Consider the following 27,490-nt stretch of genomic DNA (forward strand, 5'->3'; position numbering starts at 1 on the left):
TTATGCGACGCATGTGAAGCCGCCGGGAGGACAGTGGACGGAGCGAGAGGACGGGCCGCGCAGCTTCCAGGCAGCATGCTGGGACCTTCTACAGCCATGGGACAGGTCAGATGTCCTCTATTTACCTTCCGCTGCGCCAACTCTGCATTAAAAATGGCAGCAGAACAGGTAGTCCCCGGCGGCGTGACGTCACCGCGGCGGGTCGGCGGGCATTCGTATCGGCGGGTTGTTCGTAATTCGGGCATTCGTAAACCGGGGACTACCTGTATAGGGAAGGAGTGAGGACCTCTAAACATGAGGGAACTGTATAGGGAGGGAGGGGCACCACTAGACACCAAGGAAATGTATAAGGGAGAAAGGGGGACACTAGACACCAGGGAACTGTATAGGGGAGGGAGGGGGGCACTAGACACCAGGGAACTGTATAGGCGACGGAGGTGGGCCACTAGACCCCAGGGAACTATATAAGGAGGGAGGGGGGCACTAGACACCAGGAAACTAAAGGGGATGGAGGAGGCACTAGACACCAGGGAACAGTATAGGGGTGGGAGAGGTCATGATTAGACAACAGGGAACTTTATAAGGGAGGAAGGGGGGCCATTAGACACCAGGGAACTTTATAAGGGAGGGAGTGGCCGCTAGACATCGAGGTTGGCCCGCGTCCTGCTCCCAGTGTTCAATTTCGACCCACTTTGTATTTGAATTTGACACCCTAGATATAGATAGAGAGCTGAAGAGGCAGCAGTGCTTCAGCTTGTCTTGGTCACTCTGCATACAAGTACTCCCCCACCACCACACCATTTCCAAACCCAACCACCATCCATGCTCTACAGCACAATTTCTGCAGTAAATGTCCAGCCACCACGGAAAAATGAAAGAATTAAAAAAATTAAGAAAAAACTAAACGGGAGAAGTGCATTTAAGGTCAGCCTATAATGCTAGCCTACAGGTGTCACATGGTAATCACGTACCTGACCTCCTCTGTATTAGTGTTATTCAGTTGTTGACAAAGCTATTAACCCAATCTATATAATTTCTGACCTTGGTGTAATAGCCATAGCCTTTGCCACAGTCAATACCCCAAGACACAATCCCTGTGGCCACCCACTTCTGGTCATTTGGGGAAGTGAATGCTCCCCCGCTATCTCCTTGGCAGGAGTCTTTCTGCTGTTTTTTAGCCTCAGGGTAACCGGCACAGAACATGTTTTCAGTGAATTTCTCATTCTTGGTCTTTTCATCGGCACTCGCAAGCTTTTGTTTGTCTACCAGTTGTTTTTGGCACCTGTCCCTCTCCACCACAGGCAGCTTCACATAACGCAGATCGTTGGCAATTGTCTTCTTCTCTGTCTCCCCAAACCCGCTCACATAACCAATAGTGTCGGCATCATACAAGGATTCATCACCCTTTTGAGGGAGACAGATGGGTGATGTGATGTGGTCCATAGTGACAGGGTCCGTCAGACGAATCAGGGCAATGTCATGATCGTGTATGCCTGCGATGTACTCTGGGTGCACATGGACCTCCTGGACTGATAAACTACCACGCTCAGTCATCTTATAAGTGTTTATATCACCAATGAAAACATCTACATTTTTGCTGTCATCCTCCACCGTATCTTCAGGCTTCGGTCTGATCACATGGGCAGCTGTCATCACCCAGTGCTCTCCAATCAGAAAACCGCCACCACGCGCATGTTTGTTTATGAGAACTTGCCAAGGGAAGTTGCCCAGCTTTGCCTTCTCACCTTGGATAATGCGACCATGTTTAGTGACCGAGTTCGATGGGTTTCCACACACTGTGGGCACAAGAACTTACAATTAGTTACCTAATGTAGGAACATGCAAATCATAGAGCAGTTTCAGGGTTGGTTTGCACACCAAGAGCGCTTCTGAGCACTTTTAAAATCGCAAGCATTCTGAAAAGCGCTTGGCTAATGTGACCATATGATGGTGTTCCCACGGCAGTGTTGTGATTTTTTTTTTTAAATCACAAACGTGCTGCATGTAGCATTTTTTTGGAGCGATTCAGCTTGAATGAATGTGCAAAAACTCTCATTCATTCAAAAATCGCTCTGATAATCGGTTTACAAAATCACAATCGCTAAACGCTAGCGATTCTAATTGCGATTTTGGTGTGCACTAGTCCCACTGGCGTAACAATAGGCCCTGCAGCCCCTGCTCCCTGGGGCCCGCTCGGGCCGTTTTGTGAGGGCTGGAGGGGTGGCAGCATGAGGGGAAAGCCTTGGCCACAGTCGGCAGGGAAAGGGGAAGTCCCCCCCCTCTCCCTCACCTTGGGGCTCTCCCATCTGCGCTCCTCTCCAGCTAGTTACAGTGTGGGCAGCGGGCAGCGGCGGGCAGATACATACCTTCCGTGCGTTCCACCGCATACTCCTCACTCTAGCGGCTGACGTCACTTCCGGAAGCCATGTGGGGAGGTAGGGGGAAACCACTAAACACTAGGGAACTGTATAGGGGAGGGTGGGGGCCTCTAGACACCAGGGAACTGTATAGGGGAGGGAGGACCACTAGGTACCAGGGAACTGTATGGGGGTTGGAGGGGGGGGCCATTAGAAACCAGGGACCTTTTTAAGGGAGGAAGGTAGCTAGTAGACATTGAGGTTGGCCCGCGACTAGGTCCTCATGTACAATTTCGTCCCACTTTGCATTTGAGTTTGACACCCCTGTTCTAGGCACTCTGGTTTCCTCCCACATCCCCAAAACATACTTACAGATAAATTACCGGTAATTGGCTTCCCCCTATATCTTGGCCATAGACTTTGATGGGGATGTTAGACTTTGACTTTGGTAGGGAATAGACTATGAGCTTCTCAGCAGATGAAGAGTGGTGGGAGTATGGTGAAGGGATTGGTAGAGAGTGGCAGCAGATCAGGGCTCTTTCACACCGGGGTGGTGCGATGCAGTATTTTTACCGCACTCCACCGCCGGGCAATGAAAGTCTATGGAGACTTTCATACCGCCACGGTATGGCGCGATGCGATGGAAGTGACGTTTTCGCCGCATCCCCGATGTTAGGACAAAACTACGTTAACGTGCGTACTTGCGTTGCTCTGTGTAGGACTGGAAGTCATGTTACTCAATGGTGACGCAGGGATTTTAAAAATGTTGGCGTCGCAACATTGTGGCGTTCATGTGTGGAAGCATATTTTGACAATACGCTTCCGTGCACTTCCGCATACCCGAAGCAGGAAGTGATCACAAGCATGCGTCACTTCCTGCTTGGCTTGTGGCCAGACAGGGAACACCTAACGCAGTGTTCCCTGAATGCCTGTTTCTGGCGGTGCAATGCCGCCAGTTTACAGTGTGAAACCAGCCTCAGGAGTGGTGGGAGTACAGTGAAAGGATTGGTAGAGAGGGGCAGCAGATGAGGAGTGGTGAAAGGAGTCAGTGAATGGATTAAGAGTGAGGAACAGCAGATAAGAAGCTGTAGGAGGAGTCGGTAAAGGGATTGGTGGAGAGGGGCAGCAGATGAGTGGGAGTAATCACTGAAGGGTTTAGCAGAGAGGGTCAGCAGATGTGGAGTGGTGGGAGGAGTTAGTGAAGGAATTGGCAGAAAGGGACAGCAGATGAGAAGTGGTGGGAGGAATCAGTGAAGAGATTGGCAGGGAGGGGCAGCAGATGAGCGTTGGTGGGAAGAGTAAGGCCTCCTTTCCACGGACCGCTGATAGGCAGTGAAATGCCTCTCAAACTCTCTCAACTGCTCACTGCTGCCTAGTAACTGCTTGTTGCTGCATGATAACTGCTTATTTCAAATTCTGCCTGGTAACCGCTTGCTGAGCACACAGCTCAACAGTTCGTGGAAAGGAGGCCTTAGTGAAGGTACTGGCAGAAAGGAGCGGCGGGTGAGGAGTGGTGGGAGGAGTCAGTGAAGGGATTGGTAGAGAGGGGCAGCAGATGAGGAGTGGTGGGAGGAGTCAGTGAAGGGATAGTAAGAGAGGGGCAGCAGATGAGGAAAGGTAGGATGAGTAAGTGAAGGGACTGACAGAGAGGGGCAGCAGATGAGGATTGGTGAGAGGAATCAGTGAAGGGTTTAGTAGAGAGGGGCAGCAGATGACCAGCACTGGAGAAGCACTGGAGTGGTAGAGAGGGGTAGCAAGTGAGGAGTGTTGGGAGGAATCAGTGTAGAGATTAGCAGAGGGGGGCAGCAGATGAAGAGTGCTGGCAGGGGTGGAACATTCTGGCAGCATTCTGAAGCTGAGTGTACCTGGAGCACAGAGGGGAATAGGTCTTCCTCCATTTTCATCTTTCCAGGCTGCATCTTCTGAACACGTAAATGTGGCTGTGAACAGTATAAAATTTGTGTGATTGATTGTACATAAAACAATCCTAAAGCATACTTGAAAAAAAATAGAAAAAAAAATTAGATACTTACCTGAGGCAACTAAGGCAGCTGTTTCCGCTTCTGTCCACATTTCAGCATTTTATGTGTAACTGAAAAGTGGACACAACTGCGTTAGTGGGCTCAGGCCCTCAGTAGTGGAAAGCCTCTGAACAGTCTCTGGTTTTGCAGGCTTCCCCAATCCTCTTACACCCCATTTCAGTGCAGGGACCCTCTAAGCATATTCGACAATTCAGTTGAAAATGCTTCTCATGGCTGCATTCGTGTCTGAGAATGATCTCTGCATTGGGCATGTGCGACTAAGCACTGTACATGCCCAGTAGAGCAAAGTTGCTGGTGCGTGGCTTCATTTTTTTTTCTTTCTCTCTGCACGAGTGGCTTAATTCTACTGGGCATGTGCGGAGCTTACTTGCCCATGCTCAGTGCAGAAAAGGTAGATCTCAGGTGGGAGCAAAGCCACAAGCTAGAAGAGGGTCCTGTCCAACAAAAGAGAAGTAGAAGAGGTTTAGAGAAGCATCTGGGTCACACAGAGGCTTCCCGCTACCGAGGTAAGTATCCGGTTCTTAACCCTTTCCCAGCTACAAGTTTGATTTAACTATGAAGAGAGACAAGAGACTTAAGCTCTAATTTATTCATAATCTGTAGCAGGGCTGTGGAGTCTGCACATACATCCTTTGACTCCAACTCTGCTCTGAATCGGACTCCATTATGTTGTAATGTATTTTTTTTACAGTTTTAAAGGACTACTGAAGGGGGGTCAGGGGACAATGAGTTGAACTTACCCGGGGCTTCTAATTGTCCCCCACAGATATCCTGTGCCCGCACAGCCACTCACTGATGCTCCAGCCCCGCCTCCGGTTCACTTCTGGAATTTCAGACTTGCCATGTCCTCGCTCCCACTGATGTCACCAGGAGCGTACTGCGCAGGCTCAGTATGGTCTGTGCAGTTGTCTTTTTACTTTAAAGTCTGAAATTCCAGAAGTGAACCGGAGGCGGGGCCAGAGCATCGGTGAGTGGCTGCGCGGACACAGGATGTCTGCGGGGGGCCATTAGAAGCCCCGGGTAAGTTCAACTCCTTTTCCCCCCTACAGTATTCCTTTAAAGCACATGTGTCAAACTCCAGGCCAGGAGGGCCAGATCCATGCCAGTGTTTAGGATGGACTGAGAAAGAAAAGAATGTGTTCTACCTGGTGGACCACACCTTTCCTGGTTCAGATCCATCAATTCATTTGAGCTGTATCAAAAATGTGTGAGGATCTCGGCCCTCATAGGACCGGTTTGACATATCTGCTTAACATAGCTCCCAATTGTCCCTCTTTCGGAGGGACAGTCCCTCTTTGGGAGCCCTGTCCCTCTTTCCTCCTCGTTTGTCCCTCTTTCAGGACTTTGTCCCTCTTTCTATGTAAATATATATATTTCTCAATAAAAATGTGTTTGATTGACTCTAAACTTTATTCTCATCCTTTAAATTGATATATTACTAATTTTAAAATGCTAATATGAAGGAAAATGAACCAGGATAGGAAGGACCAATGTGGTTTGAATGGTAAAACAACATATTTTTCTTAGGAAATCTTTATGGTATGCGGGAATAGGGGTGTGGTGGGGGCATGGTCAGGGGTGTGGCAGGGGCTTGGCTTAAGTGTCCCTCTTTCTCATCTCAAAAAGTTGGGAGGTATGGCTTTAAAGCTATATGGAGGAGGTGTCTGCTTTTGGGAAAGAACCGATAAACACCTGGCTAGGAAGCTGACACGCTATTCTATCGTTCATCCAATCCTCTCACTTCCAATGTGAACGAGGATGCGGTTAACGTGTGGGTCTAAAATTGGGCAGCTCTGTTGGTAGAAGGGAGACGGCGTGCAAAGGAAAGCACCAGGCCGCCCACTTGCTTAGTGCTCAGGTGGCATACAAAAGATTATGCTGAAGTATAGAGCTAGGGAGGAGCACAGGAATGGCCCCTGAACCCCCACCCTGCCCTAGGAAGGTACTTAGGATGCCTTGGGTGAAGTAATCTGGGTAAACCTGAGAGCAATGTGCAGTTAAACTCATTCTGCAGGGAATATTGTTTCAATCTTCCTCTATTACACATTCGTCATGCGCAGAACTGGGTTTTGCAGGCAACAGACAACACCTCTACATTTACTGTGGACAACACTCTCAATGAACTCTTCAAGAAATGTATATGTAGAATATAGTAGCACTAATTAATCCTGATTTAGGGCTTGTTCACAATCGTTTTCGGCTTTTTTTAAGCGGCAGCGATCTTCAAAATCGCCCTAAAAGCGCGTGTGCAATGATTGCCTATGAGAGTGTTCACATCTGAGCAGTTTGATTCCGATCCGCTCACCAAATCGCTGCCTGTACCATTTTTGGGGAGATTTGCCTTAATGGAAGGTATAGGAAAATCGCAAAGCGCTTAAAAAAAATGCTTTGTATAGCGATTTCTCCAGCACTTTCATGAATAAATACATTGCATTTACTCATTTCCGGCTGAAAGACTTCACTTCCTTAATGTCAGGAAGTAAAAAAACAGAATCGCTCTGCAAAAGCGCTTAGAAAAGCGCTTTACCATAAACACAGCATGCAGGTAAGCGCTAAAAAATATAGTGAAAAAATGTGCAAAACGCTGGCGTCAGCGATTTTGATTTTAGAAGTGAACAAGGCCTAAGGGCTCAGCCACACTATAAGCACTTTTCTGAGCTCTTGAGATTGATTAGCGCTTTCTGGGTGCATAATAAAAATTGCTGCCATTCACTTTCAGTAAAATCATGGTAAAAATCACGTACAAATCTAAGCAATCTCGTATGCAAGTAATTTTGCCGATTTTTAAAGCAATTTTAATGAAAGTGAATGGGAGCGATTTTTAAAAAGCGCTAATCAATCACAAGCGCTCAGAAAAGCACTTGTAGTGTGGCTGAGCCCTTAATTATATAAACACTAAGCCCAACTTTAATAACATATTAAATGATTTCATGATCCAGTGAGTTTTAAACTCATGTGCAACTGGTCCTAGAGTTGACAATATTTACAAGTTTTTACACTCACAGGTCAGGAACTATTACAGCTCAAATAAAACAGATCAGTGAATAATGGCGCACAGCGTCTATGCATAAAAATGGTGCCGCATTAAAAAGATATGCTATTTATCGTTAGTACTGCATAATAATGGCGCACAGGGAAAAAAGAAGAAAAACGGCACACAGTAACGTTATTTATTAACCACTTTGTCCTCCTTGGAGGACAGGCGCGCTCCCGCGCGCTCCTGCAGCTGATCGCGCGCGTGCACGCGCACTCCCGGCCGCGGAGTCGGTAGCCACGGAATCAATGTATCGGGCTAGGGAGCCCGATCATTGATTCCTCTCCCCCGCTGAAAAAGCGACAGCTTCTCTCGGAAGCTTCGCTCTTTCTGAAGCTGTGTCCCTCTAAGCGTACATTGTACGCTAAGGCCTCTTGCACACTGCAAGCAAATCAGATTCAGATTCAGATTTTTAATCTGTTTTTACATCCGATTCCGATTCAGATTTTTAATCTTAACTGCATGCTGCGTTTTTTGATCCGTTTTTCTGTTGAATGTATTCAAGGAAAATCGGAAACGGAATCGGAATCGGAAACGGAATCGGAATCGGAATCGGAAAACGGATTTACAGTGTGCAGGGAGCCTTAGAGTGACGTCATGTAAAAAAAATCGAGATTGCCATCTTGTGGCCAAAAAGTAAAACTACAAGTAAATGCCCCAAAACATTACAATACACCAATATTTCCCCAAATAAAACACTTTTATATCCCACCCTCCCAAAAATGCCCACATAAAATGTTTAATAAAAAAAAACAAAAAAAACATTACTATAAAAAAAAAACATAAATATTTACCTAAGGGTCTAAACTTTTTAAATATCTATGTAAAGATGAAATATTTCTCTCTATTTTTTTTTTATAAGCTTGTAAATAGTGATGTATGCAAAACTCTTTTATTTCCAAATAAAATATTGTCGCGATACATTGTGATAGGGACATAATTTAAATGGTGAAATAACTGTGACAAATGGGCAATAACAATACGTGGGTTTTTAATTATGGAGGCATGTATTATTTTAAAACTATAATGGCCGAAAACTGACAAATAATGAATTTTTTCATTTTTTTTCTTATTCTTCCTGTTAAAATGCATTTACAGTAAAGTGGCTCTTAGCAAAATGTACCCCCCAAAGAAAGCCTAATTGGTGGCGGAAAAAACAAGATATAGATCAGTTCATTGTGATAAGTAGTGATAAAGTTATAGGCTAATGAATGGGAGGTGAACATTGCTCGGATGCATAAGCTGAAAACGACTGAGATGTTAAGTGGTTAATAGCGGCATTCATATGCCAAACAGCAAACGTTATTGTGCACAGTAACGTTATTTATCAATAGCTAACCTACATAAGCCAAACTGCAGAAGTTATTTAACTGCAAAACGATGAATGGATTTAATGTAACACTGTTAAGGTTAGGGTTAGGCACCACCAAGGGAGATTTAGGGTTAGGCACCACCAGGGGGGTGGTTAGGGTTAGGCACCACCAGGGGGGTGGTTAGGCACCACTAGGGGGGTGGTTAGGGTTAGGCACCACCAGGGGGGGTTTAGGGGTTAGGGATAGGTACAGAGAGGGTTCTGTGTGTTAACGCTAAATAACGATAAGGCTTTGACGTTAAATAGCGATAAGCGCCAAACGGATTAGCGGCAACAACGTGTGCCATTATTCGCAGGCTCCATTTTCAGATGGATCCAAATAAAATGCCAACACTTTTTGTAATGTACTATAATCCAGATTAACGTTCATGATCCCATGGGCAACACAAGCAAACAGCAATTAACCCCCTCACTTCATTTCCGCACACAATCCCTGTAAAAAGCTGAGACAGACCATTGAATACATACTGCTTTCTCTCTGTGTCACAATTCTGTAGTAGGGTTCGTTACAGGTGTAGTTAACCGATGAGCCATACGTCACTGTGCCCTTCAGGTAGGTGTACTGACCATTGCGAAGTTCCTCTGGATGACCACAGCTCACAACTGCAAGAAGTGGAGAATACAGGTGGCTAAACAGTATCATTTACAGTCCTTTTCTAATGGGTGTGTTCCATTCCTTTGTGGCGATCACATGTAATGTTATCTTCATGTTATCTTCACCTGAGTGCAATTGCACTGCCTGCTGCAGTTTTCCTGCTATTGCGCTTAAAGAAAACCTGTATAAAAAAAGGTTCCCCTGGGGGTACTCACCTTGGTAGGGGGAAGCCTCAGGGTCCCAATGAGGCTTCCCACTCCCCTGTAGCTGCAGGCAGTCCAGCACTGGCTCCCCCGAAGTGTCCCGGAATCCTCCCTCGACAAGCCTGATAAGCGCTGATTTATTTACCTTTCCTGGCTCCAGCGGGTGCGCAGTATCGGCTCTCCGCATGGAGATAGGCGAAAATAGCCGATCTCCGTCGGGTCCGCTCTACTGCGCAGGCACAGGAGACTTGCGCCTGCGCAGTAGAGCTGCCCGACATCGATCGGCTATTTCCGCCTATCTCCGAGCGGAGAGCCGATACTGCGCCTGCACTGGAGCCGAAAAGGTAAATATTTACATCCTGGCCGTTCAGAGAGCTTTTTCTCCGCCACCGTGCGACCGAGGAGGACGGGGGAAGCCTCAATAGGATCCGGAGGCTTCCCCCACACCAGGTGAGTAATAATAATAATAATAATAATCCAAACATTTATATAGCGCTTTTCTTCTGTCGGACTCAAAGCGCTCAAGAGCTGCAGCCACTGGGACGTGCTCGAGGCCACCCTGCAGTGTTAGGGAGTCTTGCCTTGAACTCCTTACTGAATAGGTACTGACCCTGGCCAGGATTTAAACCCTGGTCTCCCATGTCAAAGGCAGTGCCCTTAACCAGTACTATTCAGCCACTGCACTCTATTCAGCCACTGCGAGTACCCCCCAAGGGAGGTTTTTCTCAATACTGGTTTTCTTTAAAGGGGTTTAATACAAATAATGCAGCCCCACAGCAAAAATGTCAGGTTCTTCCTGATTCCCCTTTCCATTTCCACAACATATCCATAAGCCCCTTACAGCAAGTGTAGATTAACAAGCGCGGCAAATATAATGTTGATCTTCTGGCATAAGTAGTGTCTGAGTCAAAGCCCTGGAACAAGCATATGGCTAATCCATTAAAACCTGCGTCAGCTGAGTACCTCATCTGCTGCATTCTTGTTGAGGGTCTGTGGCTAAAAGTTTTTGAGACACAGGATCAGAAGGACTGCCAGGCATCTGGTATTGTTTAAAAGGTCTTAAATATGGCAGCTTCCATATACCTCTCACGACAGTTCTCCTTTAAAGGACTTACGAGGCCAGATTTGTAAAAAATACATAAAAAAAGTTAGACACCTGTGTGTGTTTGCAAGGCACGGAGGACGCCGTCCGCGCCCTCCGTGCCGTTCCGCCTGGTCCCCGCTGCTTAATATGCCCCCGAACGGTCCCCGACCGCGCGGCCGGGTCGTGCTCCCCAGCCTGTACCAAGATGGCCGCCGGAGCTGGCATGCGCAGTCCGCATAGCCGCGAGTGCGGCTGCGCAGCTCTAAGGCCAACCCCCCGATCCACGTAACAGTAGCGTGGATCGGGGAGTTGGCCTTAGAGCTGCGCAGCCGCACTCGCGGCTATGCGGACTGCGCAGCCGCGGCCAGCTCCGGCGGCCATCTTTGTGAAGGCTGGAGAGCCCGACCCGGGCCGTGCGGTCGGGGGTCGTTCGGAGGCATATTGAGCAGCGGGGACCAGGCGGAACGGCACGGAGGGCGCGGACGGCGTCCTCCGTGCCTTGCAAACGCACACAGGTATCTAACTTTTTTTATGTATTTTTTACAAATCTGGCCTCGTAAGTCCTTTAAGGCAAATGACTGCAATGTGCAATCCCTCATCTTAAATCATCCTCTGAGAGTAAGCTTGTGCCATAATATATACTGAATAATCTTACTTTCGCAGTCAGGTAAGGGTCGATTCCATTTGCCATTGCTCTTGCACACAGAAGTGAAAGTATTGATGGGTTTCTTATTCTGCAAGAAGAAAAAGATTAAAGTAGAAGAAATAAACAACACATGATGAAGAGGTTTGTAGATATTGAGATTAGGCAATAACTGAAACAATGATGAAGTTTATAAGACAATGTTCTTATGCTGGGAACACACGATGAGATTTTTCACCAGATTTACTGACCGATCAATTTTCCGATTGCTTTTCTGATCAATTTCCATTCACTTCTATGAGAAATCAATTGGAAAAACCATTGAAAATCAGATGTCAAAAATTATCTATCCAGTCATCTTGCCCAAAAAAATCTCATGGTGTATTCCCAGCATTAGATGTTAAGACAAAACCTATTGTAGGGTACAATTCTATGTTTCCCTATGGGTCAAGTGGACAATATTACAGTTTAACAATGTGCTGACCAAGGTCATGTACATTTTTTAAATGGAGGACGGAGTATTCTATCATATCACAGTGGACAAACAGGATGCAGGAGAGGAGAGAGAGATTGATGATCAGACTACGCGGGAGGTAAGTATGATCTGTATGTTTATTTTGACGTTTAATTTCCAGTTCAGGTTTGCTTGAAAGGAGACCAGAGATGATGAATACTTACCATTTTATACATACCTGGGGCTTCCTCCAGCCCCCTGCGCACGGATCGCTCCCACGCCGCCGTCCTCCGCTGCCCGCAGATCCGATACCGGGTCCAGTTACTTCCTCCAGTCGTGGCCAGTCCACGCAAGAGAAGTACATCCTCCACGTATCTCTCCGGCGGTCGCTGGAGAGATATGTAGAGAGCGCACTTTCTCTTACGCAGACTGGCTGCAACTGGAGGAAGTAATGGGACCCGGTACCGGAGCTGCGGGCAGCGGAGGACGGCAGCATGGGAGTGATCTGTGCGCAGGGGGCTGGAGGAAGCCCCAGGTATGTATAAAACGGTAAGTATTCATCATCTCTGGTACACTTTATGGAATTTAACTAGTAGACCTTCAAGCAACAATGACTACCTCTTAAATAGCAAAAGTACTGTATGTAACCTTGCTATGTAAGCATTAAACTTTCTTATTTTCTATCTACCTATCTCTCTCTCAATCTATTTTTGAGGTCCTATCCAGTTTGATTCTGCAGATGTTTAGTTTGAACAACATGGGCTTGATTCACAAAGCGGTGCTAACGGTTAGCACGCCTGTGAAAACCCCCTTAGCACGTCTAAACGAGCTTTTTGCGTGCAAAACTTTACGCGCGTCAAACTTTATGTGCGCACTGCACAGAGCGCAGGGCGCTCCGCACGAAGTGCCCATTAAAGCCTATGGGACTTAGCGCACGCATAGGACTTTGCGCGCGCAATCTGATTGAGAAATCCGGTGCTAACCTACTTAGCACCTTGGTTAGCACGTCTAAAGACTTTAGACTTGCTAAGTAGGTTAGCACTGCTTTGTGAATCAAGCCCAATAAGTGTTTCTGAAATTCTGTCAGTATATTTAAAATAATTTCTACTAGGTGGGAAAAGTGTGTAACCACCAAAACCTGCGTCATATCAGACCATAGAAAGTGTACTAAAAGACTTGTTGTGAACTGGTTGGTTGATTGCAGCTGAGAGCAGCACTAAAACAGTTAACTCATCTCAGTAAACGTTTCTTCGTAAATCCAGACCAAATTTGTATGCTGCAGTAATGTAATTTGTGCCCCCAAATCTCAGCATTCATCACAGCCAAAATGTCACTTGGCAGTAGGTACCTCAGTCAGCTGGTATCCCTTCTTGCACTCCACCACAATGTAATCCCTCCAGTGGTAGGTGGCCTGGGTCGGATGGATAACCGAAAATTGATCCTTGGGGGCGGGACTGGGACATTTCACAGCTGAGGAAGAAGAATAGCAAATCAATCCAATAATACAGCCTGACCTCCTGCTCTGAAAGGTGCACATCATCTGTTATTTATACCGGACCGATTTTTCTAACAAGCTCTGAAGCTACAGTACTTACCTATAAAACGTAACCTACACTTGTCACTCACTACATTTATGTGGATGCACTCCAAAATCTTATCTTTAAAGCGGAATATAACCTAGCATTTCAACTTTGCTCTAAAACATTTACAGTATATTATATGCAACCAGCATTTTTTTTTTTACTAGACCAACATTGGAAGGGTTACACACAGAGCTTTAAAGTTCCGTGGAGAGAAATGCTGTCTCAGCCGAAGTTTAGATAGATACATTTAAATAAACACGATGTAACAAGTGAGGAATGTGACTCACTCTCTCTCTCTTTGTCTGGGAGCTCCTGCACAGCCAGAGAGTGTGTCACATTCCTCACTTGTTACATTGTGTTTACTTAAATGTATCTATGTAAACTTCAGCTGCAGCAGCATTTCTCTCCACTGAACTTTAAAGCTCTGTGTGTAACCCTTCCAATGCTGGTCTAGTAAAAAAAAAAAAATACTGGTTGCATATAATATGCTGTAAATAATGTTTTAGAGCAAAGTTGAAATGCTAGGTTATATTCCACTTTAAGATTAGTAAAAATGTCCTTCTTGGCAGAAAAACACTTGTTCCTGACCCTCAGGTTCCTCTCAGTGCCTAGGCTGGTTCTGAAGGGGCGGTCCTGTATCTAACACCGTCTCCTCTTTGCATTATTGGCAAACCCTAGCGCTTCTGCTGATTGGACAATTAATAGTTATCTGATGAGACTCCTTCTGCTCTCCCCCTCCTGTAATGATGTCACACTGTCAGAGCAGCAGCACTGGGCAATGCAGCAGAGAGTATCTGGCCATAGTACAGCCCTCCCCCCTTAGTGTAAGTGCTGCTCTTTCGGGATTACATGAAGTAGATACACTGCAAAAGATACAATCCGGTCCTTCATTGGGTGGTTATAGAAAAAAAAACATGCTTTATATTATTGAGACATTAAAAATTTTTTCAAGGATGAGTGAACATATATATATATATATATATATATATATATATATATATATATATATATATATATATATATATATATATATATATATGCTTAATCAACCCTAAATTGTCCTTTGACCAGTAGTTATAATTCAGTAGTGATTTTCCCCACTGCAAAGAATCTCCTCCCTGCCTCTGTTTAACAAACATTGGTTACCAGCAGTCTGTACGATATATTCAGCAGAGCTGTGACTGCTGCCAGCTTCTCCTGCCTTCCTCGGCCCACTAAACTCCTCCCACTAGTCAGCCTGATCTCTGTACTGCACATAGAAGTCTCCTTATCCTGCTAACCAGATTTTTCTTGACTTTATGGTCTTTGAACGCATCCAGCCTCACTCATTGCTCTCCAAACTCCTCCCACCACCATTGTCTCACCATTACTTACCTTACCTTTCTGAGATAGTGTGACTCCAATATCTGTAATGCTGGGAATACATTTCTGTGCCTGCACAGTACGCTCCTGGTGATATCAGGGGAAGCGAGGACACGGCAATGCAGGCACAGTGGTTTTCAGACTTTAAAGTCTGAAATTCCAGAAGTAAAGCGGAGGCGGGGTGAGTGGCTGCGCGGGCACAGGATGTCTGCGGGGGACCGTTAGAAGCCCCAGGTAACTTCAACTCATTTCCCCCCGACCCCCCTACAGTATCCCTTTAAATAAGTATCTGTTTTAAAAAAAAATCGCTTCAGACTCCCTTTAAGGTGAGCCTCTGCAGAGGAGGTTCAGAAATGAGTATGGAAGAATTTCTAGTCAATCAGAGCACCTTTTTAACATGGGGGCAGAAAGTGGCGGAAGGGTCACATGTTTCTTACGTTCAGTTGTGTAGCTCAGTTTCCACCCCTGACTGTCTCCTGATTCGTCAGTCTGGAACACAAGGTCCACCTCGTGGCTTCGCGTCTGCAGGATTCCTGGAGATTTGCGGCCGCAATAACTGCCCAGCAGTGTCCCACCTTCAAAGACCTGATAGTGGAGGTGTGAAAAAATAGACGTTACACACAATGCACACATCGCAAGACAGTGAAATGAACTGCTAAGGTCTAAGGCCTCGTTCACATCTAGCAACGCAGATGGCTGTGCGATCCGAACGCAGCGCATCCGATCGCCAGCCATCTGCGCCGCTGCCCGCTGCGCTGCTGATCCCATCCATTGACAGTGATGGGATCAGCTCTGCGCTTGCGGGCAAAATGCAGACAGCAGTACCCAAGCGCTTCCCAGCGCATTGTACTGCTGCACAGCGCAGTAGATGTGAACGATAGAAGGGCAATCTATGCCCTTCTGCCGTTCCTGCGTCTCAGCACATCATACGCGATTCCATATCCGCACGGAAGCGCGTATGATGTGAACGAGGCCTAACTAAGGTCCTGTGAAAAAGGTTATTCCCGAGCAACTTAGCTCTAAGCAACATTATAATCTTTACGTTAATATCTTTCATAAGTGCAGATTTGTTTTGGGATATACCGTACTCAGTATATTGAGATAGCCTTTTAAAATCATTTATTTACAAAAGTAAAATACTGTAGTGCATTACAAGATTATTACAGAAAGATGTTATCACTAACAAATGAATATTTGTAGCCAGCAGTTAAAATATCGAAAAGTTTCCAAACCCTTTCCACTCAATTCAAGATTTATTTGTAAAGGACAGCTGAAGTGAGAGGGATATGGAGGCTGCCATATTTATTTATTTTAAGCAATTCCAGTTGCCTGGCTAGCCTGCCTCTCTAGAGGTTCGCTCTGCCTCTAACATTTTTAGCCCTAGACCCTGAACAATCATACAGCATATCAGGTGTTTCTGACATTATTGTCAGAACTGACAAGGTTAGCTGCATGCTTGTATCTAGTGTGATTCAGCCACCAATGCAGCCAAATAGATCAACAAGGCTGCCAGCCAGGCAACTGGCAACTGGTAAGCCTCCATATTCTTCTCACTTCAGTTGTCCTTTAACTACCTTAGCACCGCTCCACGACCATGGGCGTGGCCGCGGCGGCAGCCTCAGGACCGCCTGACGCCGGTTGGCATCAAGTCCTGCGGCTGCAGTTTGCAGGAGATCGGGCGCAGGATCAGCGCACATTTCCTGCTCTGGGGCGGAGCCCCCTCTTCAGTCTCCGAGCGGCGAATGTTAGATGGCGTAATCGCCGTCTATTTACATGTACAGCGCTGCGATCGGCAGCAGCGCTGTACTGGGGACATCCGTGTGACACGACTGTCCTCCTGGGGAACAAGAGAGCGATCAGCTCTCATAGGTAGAAGCCTATGACATCCGATCGCCAGGATTGGCTGGCTGGGGGGTGGGAGGGTTTAAAAAAAAAAATAACAAAGAAATAGTAAAAAAAAATAAAAAAAAAAATAACATAAATATTGATTAAAAAAAATAAACACGGGGGGTTTAGCACTGTGGTCCTCAAGTGGTTAAGTAAAACAATCCTGGAATGTTAATGTGAGGCCTAGTCAATGTCTTATGGGTTTGGTTAGTAACAGGCTACTGCTGGCCACACACAGTAAGAGATATATTTGATAAAGAAATGTGGAAATTACATGTAAGATTCCCATGATGCAATTCTGTGCCTATTTACCAATACATGCATTTCTCCTCACATAAAATCTGTCAATCTTATTTTATAGCTACAAGTTGATGAAGTGAAACTTTGCAGCTATATTTACTGATAGCCTTCACCGAACAATATTACGGTATGTATATTATGCTCTGTTACTGACATCTGCGTCTGATGACGGAGAAAGTTTTTCTGACCTGCTCTTTCTGGAGCTATGCAAGTCGGTCAGAGACAGAGAGTATACCACAGAAATTCCCTGCAACACTTGTTATACATCAGTTGCACACCATCTAGGCATTGCAAGTACATTATGTTTGTTCTGATCAAGCTCTGGTTTTGTACAGTGTTTGCTTGATCACATTTTTTCTTTTAGCAATAGACTAATCGTGAACTCTCTTTGCAGTTCAGGCTTATTAAACATTTACTAAGTGTCCTGTTTGATGTACGGTGTGAACTTTGCATTGCTAAATATTATGAGATAGAGGTTGGCGAAGAGTCGCCAGAAGCGGTGAGCAGCAGCGGGCTAAAACTGGGATTATTTTCAGCATCCAATCAAATGAAGAGACACTGTTATTTTTTCAGATTTCCTAGACATGGACCGAAATTAGTTGAATGGAATGATTGGGAATGGCGGAAAAATCGGTCGCAAGGGCTAGATCAGGTGCGCGGCAGTAATGGGGTTCAATATAGTGATGACCAACACACCCCTGGACTGTGTCCCCCCTCAAGTATAAGTGTGTCCCCTGACACAGTGTTCAGTGTTGCTTGTGAATTTTTGCCAAAGTCATTTTCACATCAAAAATGCTATTTTCGACTTTGAAAATATATTCACGAAAATACAGTGACATTTTTGCAATGTGAATTTTCACACAAAAAATTTGCCAACATTTTCACCAAAATTGCCAGAATTTTCACTTAAATTGCCATTCGTGAGTTGAGAGCAAATTACCTTTTAAAGCTAGAAAATAACATAAGTTTACCTCTACCAGGACACAGATAGCAAGAAAAGCCAAAAGAGGTTCTAAAGATCTCCTCACTCCACCCTAAGCAGACATGAATGTTTTGTTGAAGCTTGCCTGCCCATCTATGTCCAGATCCATCAAACAGTACAAAGTCATTTCACAGAATAACCAGAGGTGTGGATCTTAAAAATTGCCCTGATGGTTTAGAATAGTGAGAGCTGAATTCTAATTGGTCACTTTGGGTTGGAAATCGGTGGAAATGCTTTCTCTCCCTTAATCATTTACAGTAGGTCCTCAACCTGTAATGTAGGAAGGAATGTTAGCGTCACCTTCAGAGTATCGTATGGGCAGGCCACCTGCGGGTGATCATCTATATCGAAGGGATCCAGGAAGCTGAGGGTGATCTGGAGACCTTCCTCCACGCGGATGCTGTAGTTGCAGCTGAGGTCTGCAGGGTAGGGTTGGGGGTATTCTGGGCTGGAGATGAACCCCGAGTCCTCCGTGAACAGCTGACTGCTACAGTCCACTAAAAGAGAGTTCATAGTGTCACCATGTTCTCTTCATACACAAAAATTTCTGTCTCACCAATGGACCTATGCAAGGCCAGATTTATACTTTTTGTGCCCCTCGGCCAAGTATGCTGTGGCTCTGCTTTCATGTGCAGACACACCCCTCCCAATCAGGGGCGTAGCAATAGGGGTTGAAGAGGTTGCGATCACATGAGGGCCCTTGGGCCAGAGGGGCCCCGAAGGGCCCTCCCTTAACTACAATATTAGCTCTATTGGTCCTGTGCTCATAATAATCACTTCTATAGATACTTTGAATAGTGGTAATTATTAACAAACTGCTCCCCATCCCCTTCTTGCACCTCTGACTCTGTAGTTGCCATTGGCAGGTTTTGGTGCATCATATCAATTGTTATGTATAGAGTGCTTGGGGGCCCCATTGTAAAACTTGCATCGGGGCACCACAGCTCCTTAGCTATGCCACTGCTCCCAATCTATGTGTACCCCCCTCTTCCATGTATATCATGCATTTAGTGTAGCCCATACATGTCAAACTTCGGGCCATGGGCCAAATTTGGCCCTCAAAGCAGTCAGATTTGGCCCTCAGGTAGTTCTCCCACTTTACATTAGGTTTGGCCCACTCTAGGCCACCAGAGAGGCTATATTGGAGGGAAACCATAGATCACCAGGGAAGCCATATGGGGAGGGGGAAAGCACTAGACACCATGGAACTGTACTGGAGAGGGAAGGGGCCACTAGACACCAGGGAACTGTATAGGGAAAGGAGGGGGCCACTAGACACTAGGAAACTGTGTAGGGAAAGGAGGGGGGCACTAGGCATTAGGAAACTGTATAGGGAAAGGAGGGGGCCACTAGACACCAGGGAACTGTATAGGGGAAGAAGGAGGCTATTAGACACCAGGGAACTTTATAAGCTAGTGAGATGGCCATTAGACATTGAGGTTGGCCCGTGACTTGGTCCCAGAGCTCAGGTTCGGCACACTTTGTATATGAGTTTGACACCCCTGGTGTAGCCCCTCTCTGAAGAGAACAGCTCCCTTGGACATCAGTTTCCCTTTGTCCAACTGTAGCGTTCCTTTGGAGGCCCCCACAGGCTCTAGGGCCCTAGTGCAATTGCCCCCTTTGCCGCTATGGAAGCGCCGCCTCTGGAACTGGGGGCCTGTCACCAGCTATGGGGCCCTATGTAAATGACTACTGCCGCGATCCTGACCCCTTTTGAGCGAGATCTTCGTTCATGCTCATTCTATAATTTTGAATGATTTTGGCTGAATCATCTATCAGCTGGAGCATCATTCTCTTGATGATATCTGTTGAGGAAAATCAATTAGAGTATAGGCACAATAACACCTGTGGCCCAGAACAAAGACACCCCCGGGGTCTTTCCAAATGACAATCTCCAGGGAGGTCAGGCTTACCTTTGCAGGTTCTCTTGTCCCTCTGCAGCTGGTACCCTGGGCGGCAGGAACAGAAGAAGCCCCCGATATAGTTGTGGCAGAAATGCTGGCATGGTGGGTTCCATTCTACACTTATGTCATTTGGTAGAGCACACTCATCATAGTCTAGTGGGAGAAGCACAGAATTAACAATGAATAGATGTAAACAGTGCCAGATTTGCCATAAGGCACTGTAGGCACGTGCCTACAGGCGCCTGATGATGGAAAGGCGGCTCACTCCTGTCTCTGAGTGCCTCCCGCCCTCCTTCCCTATGCAGAGTCCCGAAGTGAGTGTAAATGAGAGGTTACTCTCCCGGGTGTTGTCATTCCACTTACCAGATCTCCCTTCAGTCAGGGGCACCTCTAGCTAACTAATACTTTGGGTCACCTCTGGCTACTTAATAATGAGGGTACCTCTGGCTACCTAATGCTAAGGGGCACCTGTAGCTACCTATGGCAGGCATTAGGGAAGTAAGGAAGAAGTGACACCTGGGCAAGGCAGAACACTTGCAGTGTAGTTCGGAGGGGGTATATAGGTGTGTGGAGGGTGAAGTCTAGGATGTCAGGACATTTGTGCTTATAGGCGCCTGTAATGTAAATCTGGGCCTGGATGTGAATGTGAAAATAACTTGATGGACATATGTCTTTTTTCAACCCAAATAACTATGTAACTGTGTAATACAAGTTGTGATGTCACTGTTCTTTCAGTGCTGAATAAACAGCTCTTTTCTTGCACATTATGATCGTGTACATAACAGACAAATTCCAGTACAACACTCAACATTGCATTCATCAATTGTCAGCATAAATACTGCTTTCCTCTTCCTGAAAGTTCTGTCGTCCTCTACAACAATCTGTGGGGTGGTTGACATTACCACAGTCAAACCTCTATTTCAGTAACTTTGGTAGCAACCTACACTAGGTTTGGAGATGATCTAGTTGGGTGTAAACTCTTCCCATATATGGATGACCATGTTTATTAAAGGAATACTATCGATACCCCAAGTGTTCTAAAATGACAGTGTACAAATAATGTCTAAGTAGCTGTGTAAACATTTTCCTACTTTTCATGTTAAATATCAGAGGCAAAAGCTTTAACTTATTGAGTGTAGGATTTAGCTATATTGGGACAAATCAATTGCAGAAGGGGTGTCTGCTTCAATGCACAGCCAGAGTTGCATATCAGACTACAGAGTATTTTTCTCTGATAGCAAAAACAGTATCAAAAGCTGTGACAATTACAAATGTTAACAAGTTACATTTCCTCCGCTCTCTTCACTCACTTCAGTCAGAAACACAGAAGCTGTGGCTGTTGGGAGCTTTCTCTCTCTCGCACACAGGGTTACCTGATGAAGTGTGAGAATTTCCCCTCAGTTTTGGCGTCAGTAAAATGTGAAAGTATTTTGATAACAGTAAACAAAGAGGTTGCCAGTGAAATGCATACTCCAGTACTTAGCAGCACTTCCCAAACAATTCCTATCTCGATTTAAAAAAATATGTAAATCAATAGTGTTCCTTTAAGTCCTGACTTCGGTTTCAAGCTCTCTCATGTTGTCCAGCAGTTGCCAGCCTGAAAGAATCTTAGTAAATTAGGCCTGATATATTGAGGTTCAGTTGTTTTAAAGCCGAATTACAGCCAAAATTTCCCTTCTGCTCCAATAGGCTACTATAGTCTTTTTTTTAGTTCTGAAATGGTTAAAATATTTACTTTCCCTTTCCTCTGGAGCTTTATCATGATTTCTCATTACAGGTCCCTCTGATTGACTGAGATATGACATAACCATACAGAACAGTTAGCGACTATTTACACTGAATAAAAAGGATCACGGATTATGTCAGCGCATATAAATATGCAAAGTTATGTAGTGGGTAGTCTTGCATTGCTGGGTGCTTAGTTTGAACCCCAGCCAGCGCACTGTCTGCACAGGGTTTGTATGTTCTAAACCTGTATGCGTGGGTTTCCTCCAGGTACTCTGGTTTCCTCCCACACCCCAAAAACATACAAATAAGTTAATTGGTTTCCCCCTAAAAAATTGGCCCTAGACTAAAATAAACATATGACTATAGTGGGTATTAATTTGTGACCCCTTCTGAGGGACAGTTAGTAACAATACAATAGACTCTGTACAGTTCTATGGAAGACATTCATGCTATATACCATATTTTTCGTACCATAAGACGCACTTTTTCTCCCCCAAAAATTGGGGGGAAAAGTCTCTGTGTCTTATGGTCTGAATGATACATTGGGACCAGAGCCAGGTATGCATGCTGCAGAATCTGCTGCCAGACATGCTGCCCCCTGCCCCCACTGCACTCCTTCCTGTGTCCCCCTGCATCCTTCTCTGTTATTACAGTGTCCCCCTGTGTCTGATCACTCACTCTGTCCTTGGAGCAGCAGTGTGTGTGCAGAAAGAGCTGAGCCAGCTGTCAGATGACCTGCAGGTAATTAGGCAGTGGCGCTGCCAATCACGGCCGCTGCTCTTCACTGTTACTAGAGCCGATGGTGTAAAGGGCGGGACCACGGCTCAATCATTGCGGCCAATCACTGCACTTGCTGAGGCATGGTCCAAAAAATACAGTAAATACTAAATAATAATTTTATAGTTTCCAGCACTGTGGGGGGATGAGTTGTTAAAGAAAAGTTTGCTGGACGCCTACTGACATACAGGTCAAAAGAGTGGGGTCATTTGTTCGCTACACATATGGAGAGTTATTTTAGATGGAGGTTTCTTGTGGCTGACATACCCAATGCCTGGTAGTAGGCCTGGAATCCCGGGTACAGCACTGTGCTGCCGTTCTCCTCATTGGAAAAATCCGACTGGAATTCAATTTTCATCTTGTTGCCTTCAGAGAGAAACTGCCTCTGGCCAGGGTGGGATTTGTACCGCGTGGGACCACAGAAGCGGCCCAGTTCCTTGTTGTCAGCCCAGACCTGGAGGAAGAGGATTGGAAGAGATATTGAGGGGAATGCAGAGGATACAACAAATACAAGACAAACCTTCCACAAATATATATATATATATATATATATATATATATATATATATATATATATATATATATATATATCCAGTAACATCTATATTATGGGAATATACAGAAATGTTGGCACTTTTCTTGAATATTTGAATGTGATTATTTAAAGAGGAACTTGACTTACCGTAATATAAGCTAATGAATGGCATTGTTTTTTTTACAATATTACTTAATAAATGATTGAGTCAGTGTTTGCCCATTGTAAAACTGTGGTTACGGCAAGCCTTAATAAAGGGGGACCCTGTGTGGCCCCCGAAACAATTGTTGGAACATATTGTGGAAACTGGCACAATAAAGTGTGTGCTGAAACCTGTGGTGTGCTGATAATATCTGCGAACTGACATTGGCTGTAGTACTGCCTATACCACTTTATCAAGCACCCAAAAAGCGATTGATGGTGTGCCAACTTCCTTTTGGAACATTGTTCAGGGTCTGTGGCTAAAAGTATTGGATGCAGAGGATCAGCAGGATAGCCAAGAAACTTGTATTGTTTGAGGCAGGGAACACACTTGACTTTCAGTTTTCCGCACGTGTTTTTCTGCATACTTTTTCAGCACACTAAGTGTGTTTCCATGCAGGAAAACGCGCGCGTTTTTTCACAGCAGCTGATGTAAATGATAGAGGAAACTGCCAAAATGTGCAGAATCAGGATGCAGAATGTCAGTTTTTTTTCTGCGTGCGAACAACACAGTAAGTGTGCACTAGCACATTGATTAATATGAGTTCTCAGTTTTTCTGTGCAGAAAACGCACACGAAAACAGTCAAGTGTGTTCCCTGCCTGAAAGAAAATAAATATGGCAGCCTCCATACCCCTCCCATTACAGTTGTCCTTCAAGCACCCGCGCTAAGGGGGGAGGGTGTGTGTGTATGTGTGTGCGCGTGTGCGCATGAGTGTGTGATACCTTCACGTAGTCGTATGTACACCCCTCAGAGGGCTCAATGTCAAACACCAGGAAGCGCAGGGAGATGTGGTACCCTTCAGGCACAGCGATATTCCAGATGCTGTGATTGTCGTTTGGATAGGTCTTGGGGTAATTGGGGGATGAGATGAGTCCATATTGGGGTTTCCTGGCAAGAGAAGAAGTGATGCATAACAGAAGCAGCAGCGCCACCCAGGGGAACCTGCAAGGTAAGTAGAAAACAGCACTAAGTGCTGGCAGATTTTTGCAACATACTGTATAATCAATAAGGAGAAGGTTTGCAGCAGCTTTATTTCATCACTGCAGGATTTTAGTTCACTTTACTGCAAATTTGTACCTGTTCTGCGCTGCTGATAGAGAGATATTGTGGCATGTCAGACAATGAAATTATTAAGTCATCTAAAATAACATTAAACGACAGAATGACTTGTACAACAATTTGTCAGTTTTCTTTTTTTGTTTGTTTTTTTACCTGAAGCAGAGTTTTGCTTTAACAGTTTTTATGCCATGCTTGCATCCAAGGCCGGATTTATACTTTTTCCATCCCTAGGCCTGCTTTCTTGTACAGTACCCTTCAGTTACATACACATCTCTTGTGCAGCAGCTCCCCCTCTTCTATGTGTTGCTCCCATTTGCAGCCTTTTCTTCCATATACAGCAATCCCTCTTCCATGTCTAGCTGCCCCTTGGCCAGCTCCGCCCAAGGCCTGGGCCTTGTTGGCCTTCCCAAAAATCCGGCCATGCTTGCATTATTATTATTATTTATTGAATTTATAAAGCGCCAACATATTACGCAGCGCTGGACAATAAATATATACGATACAAGGATGACAGACATAACAAGGTTATACAACATAGAGCAAAGTTATACATGCAAATTGTACAAAATACATGCGATATGGGCTGGTTAGGTAGGCCCAGTAATACAAGTACAGGCTGTCATAGGACAGGAGTACATGATCCTGTAGATTACACTAGGGAGTGGAGGACCTTGCCAGAGGCTTACAATCTTAAGGGTGGGGTGGAAACACTAGGTGGGGCTGTTAAATATTCAGTAGAGAGTTACTGTGTGGTAGGAGGTGGGTAGGCCATCATAAAGAGGTGGGTTTTGTTGGCTTGCTTGAATGAGTTGAAAGAGGGAGCAAGTCTGATGAGCTGTGGAAGGGCGTTCCAGAGGGTGGGGGCAGCTCTTGAGAAATCCTGCAGGCGGGCATGGGAGTGTGAAATGTGTGGGGTGGTGAGGCGAAGGTCGTTGGAGGGTCAGAGGGGGCGACCTGGTGTATACCTGTGAACAAGCTCCGAGATGTAGGTAGGGCAGGTTTTGTGCACAGATTTAGACGCCAGGCATAGAATCTTGAAAGTTATCCTGAAACGGATAGGGAGCCAGTGCAGGGATTCACAAAGGGGAGATGTGGATGCAGAGAGGTGCGAAGAATGGATGAGTCTTGCAGCCGCGTTCATCACTGATTGCAGGGGGGCAGTGCGTTTCAAGGGGAGGACAGAAAGGAGGGAGTTACAGTAATCAAGGCGGGTGATGAGGGCATGGATGAGCAGTTTGGTCATGTCCGGAGTTAAGAAGGGGCGGATCTTGGAGGTGGAAATTGCAGGCGCTGGTGATGTTTTTGATGTGTGGGATGAAGGAGAGTTCAGAGTCCAAGGTGACACCCAGACAGCGGGCCTGGGAGGTAGGGTAAATGGTTGTGTTATCGATTGTGAGGTGGAAATCTGGGAGAAGTGCAGCAGCATGGGGTGGAAAGATCAGGAGCTCAGTTTTGTCTAGGTTAAGCTTCAGGAACCTAGCCGACATCCAGGAGGAAATTGCTGAGAGACACGTGGAGACCTTGTTTATGGTGGTGGATGAGAGATCGGGGGTATGGAGGTAAATCTGAGTGTCATCTGCATAAAGGTGGTAGTTGAAGCCCAGGGAGGAGATAAGCTTGCCAATTGAGGAAGTGTATATGGAGAAAAGAAGGGGGCCCAGAACATCCTCTGGGCAGCTGACAATTTATGTAAACTATCTGCACAATTTTACTTGTGAAAACGGATCCAATAAGCTAAAGCCCAACAATAATTGCCACTTTAGTTATACGTCTTAAAGGGGTTCTGTGGGGGGGGGTGTTTAAAATAAAAATGGACACTTACCTGGGGCTTCTACCGGCCCCCTGCAGCTGTCATGTTCCACGCTGTCCTCCAACGATCTGCTGTTCCCCGCTGCCAGTCCAAGTCTGAGTCAGCATCTGATCCAACTGTGGCTGTGTGGGCGTGGCCTCGCACGTGCTCGCTCCCGTGCGTGTCGTCGGGAGCTTACTACACAGGGGCAGTACAAGAAAACTTAATACTGCGCCTGTGCACTAAGTTCCGAATATTCGTCTTGTTAGACAAATATCAGACGGAGACCGGCGGCGAAGAACCGAGGAGCGCAGGACATGACAGCTGCAGGGACCAGTAGAAGCCCCAGGTAAGTGTCCGTTTTTATTTTCAAACACCCCCCCCCCCCCCACAGGACCCCTTTAACTTCAAAGAATGCACCATTCCCCTCAGACTTCAAGCAGGCCACAGTACTGCCCCTGCTCAAGAACTTCCTTTGTGGGCACCAAATTTTGTGTGTACCTAATAAGAGTCAGGTAAACTGGGGAATGATCATTTATCAACACAAGAAAAGTAATAGTAATTTTCACTTTTGTATTGCCTGGTTAGCATCCTTATTACTTGTTTACCAGATAAAAATAAAGAATTGATTTTATGCCCGACAGTTAAACTTTAAGGTAGAAGTCAATAAACTTTTCTGTATGTTTTTGGATGTGGGAGGAAACGTGAGTGCCCGGAGGAAACCCAAACAGACATGGGGAGAACATACAAATTCTGTGCTGCTATAATACAGACAGACAGTGAGAATGAGTAATGTTATGGAGGAGACAGACATTTAGGATTCTGGACATAAGCCCTAGGAAGAAATCCCCCCATAATGCTGGAGGCGTTGGCATCTAAACCCAGCAAAGCCCCTGAGCAGTGCAGCCCCCACATTATACATACATCTCATCACATGGAACCTCTGCACTGTTCCTACAGTCATACTCACATCTCGGCTCTCCAGATTGCTGTGCACTAATTCTCCAAAAGTGAAAGTTACAGCAGCAAACAGGGATGGAGCAGGAGGAGCAGAGGAGGAGGAGGAGGGGATCACAGGAGACAAGGCAACAACAGGTCCAGTCCACTAACTTTTTTAATGCAAGTTTTAGTGTCAGTGTCTGGCCTGTGCTGCCCTCTGCTGTACATACATAATACTGCAGGTGATGGCAGAGTAAGAAGCAAGTTACTTTTTTTCTTTGTTTAAATAGAGTACAGACAGAGCAGGTTCTAAACTTTTTGCTGCCTGAAGCAAACTTGTGAGGATGCGAGTTTCCCCTCCCCCTCGGAAAAAAACACTGATATATACAGTATATCAGGGAAACCAGAGGGCAGAATGGCACATGGGGAGGAGGTTGGGCTAGCAAAGAGCAGTGCATATTTAAATAAGGGGCACACACAGACTCACAGTAGGCAAGCTCTGTGCTCAATGAGACAGACAGAAGCAGCAGAACAGAGGGGCAGACTGAGAAAGATCAGCTGAGTGTAGAGCTAATGCTGCCCCCATGGTCTGCTGCCCACCAGGGGCGTAGCAATGAGGGGTGCAGAGGTTGCGACTGCATCAGGGCCCTTGGGCCA

General features: G+C 45.8%; 1 protein-coding gene across 1 annotated transcript; it reads right to left on the reverse strand.

Annotated features, from left to right (window-relative positions):
• Positions 1 to 655: 655 nt before the first annotated feature.
• C1R (complement C1r) lies at positions 656 to 26,930 on the reverse strand. Its single transcript, XM_068255293.1, has 11 exons — positions 26,865 to 26,930; positions 23,769 to 23,988; positions 22,575 to 22,761; positions 19,812 to 19,955; positions 18,199 to 18,395; positions 15,167 to 15,314; positions 13,133 to 13,254; positions 11,343 to 11,421; positions 9,274 to 9,408; positions 4,223 to 4,297; positions 656 to 1,796 (listed from the first exon to the last, which is right to left on the reverse strand). Coding segments are annotated over exons 1-11 (2,109 nt in total). The 5' UTR covers positions 26,867 to 26,930; the 3' UTR covers positions 656 to 996.
• Between the last annotated feature and the right edge of the window lie 560 nt (positions 26,931 to 27,490).

This window comes from Hyperolius riggenbachi, chromosome 10 (assembly GCF_040937935.1).
Source record: "Hyperolius riggenbachi isolate aHypRig1 chromosome 10, aHypRig1.pri, whole genome shotgun sequence".
In the NCBI taxonomy this organism is placed as follows: Eukaryota; Metazoa; Chordata; class Amphibia; order Anura; family Hyperoliidae; genus Hyperolius; species Hyperolius riggenbachi.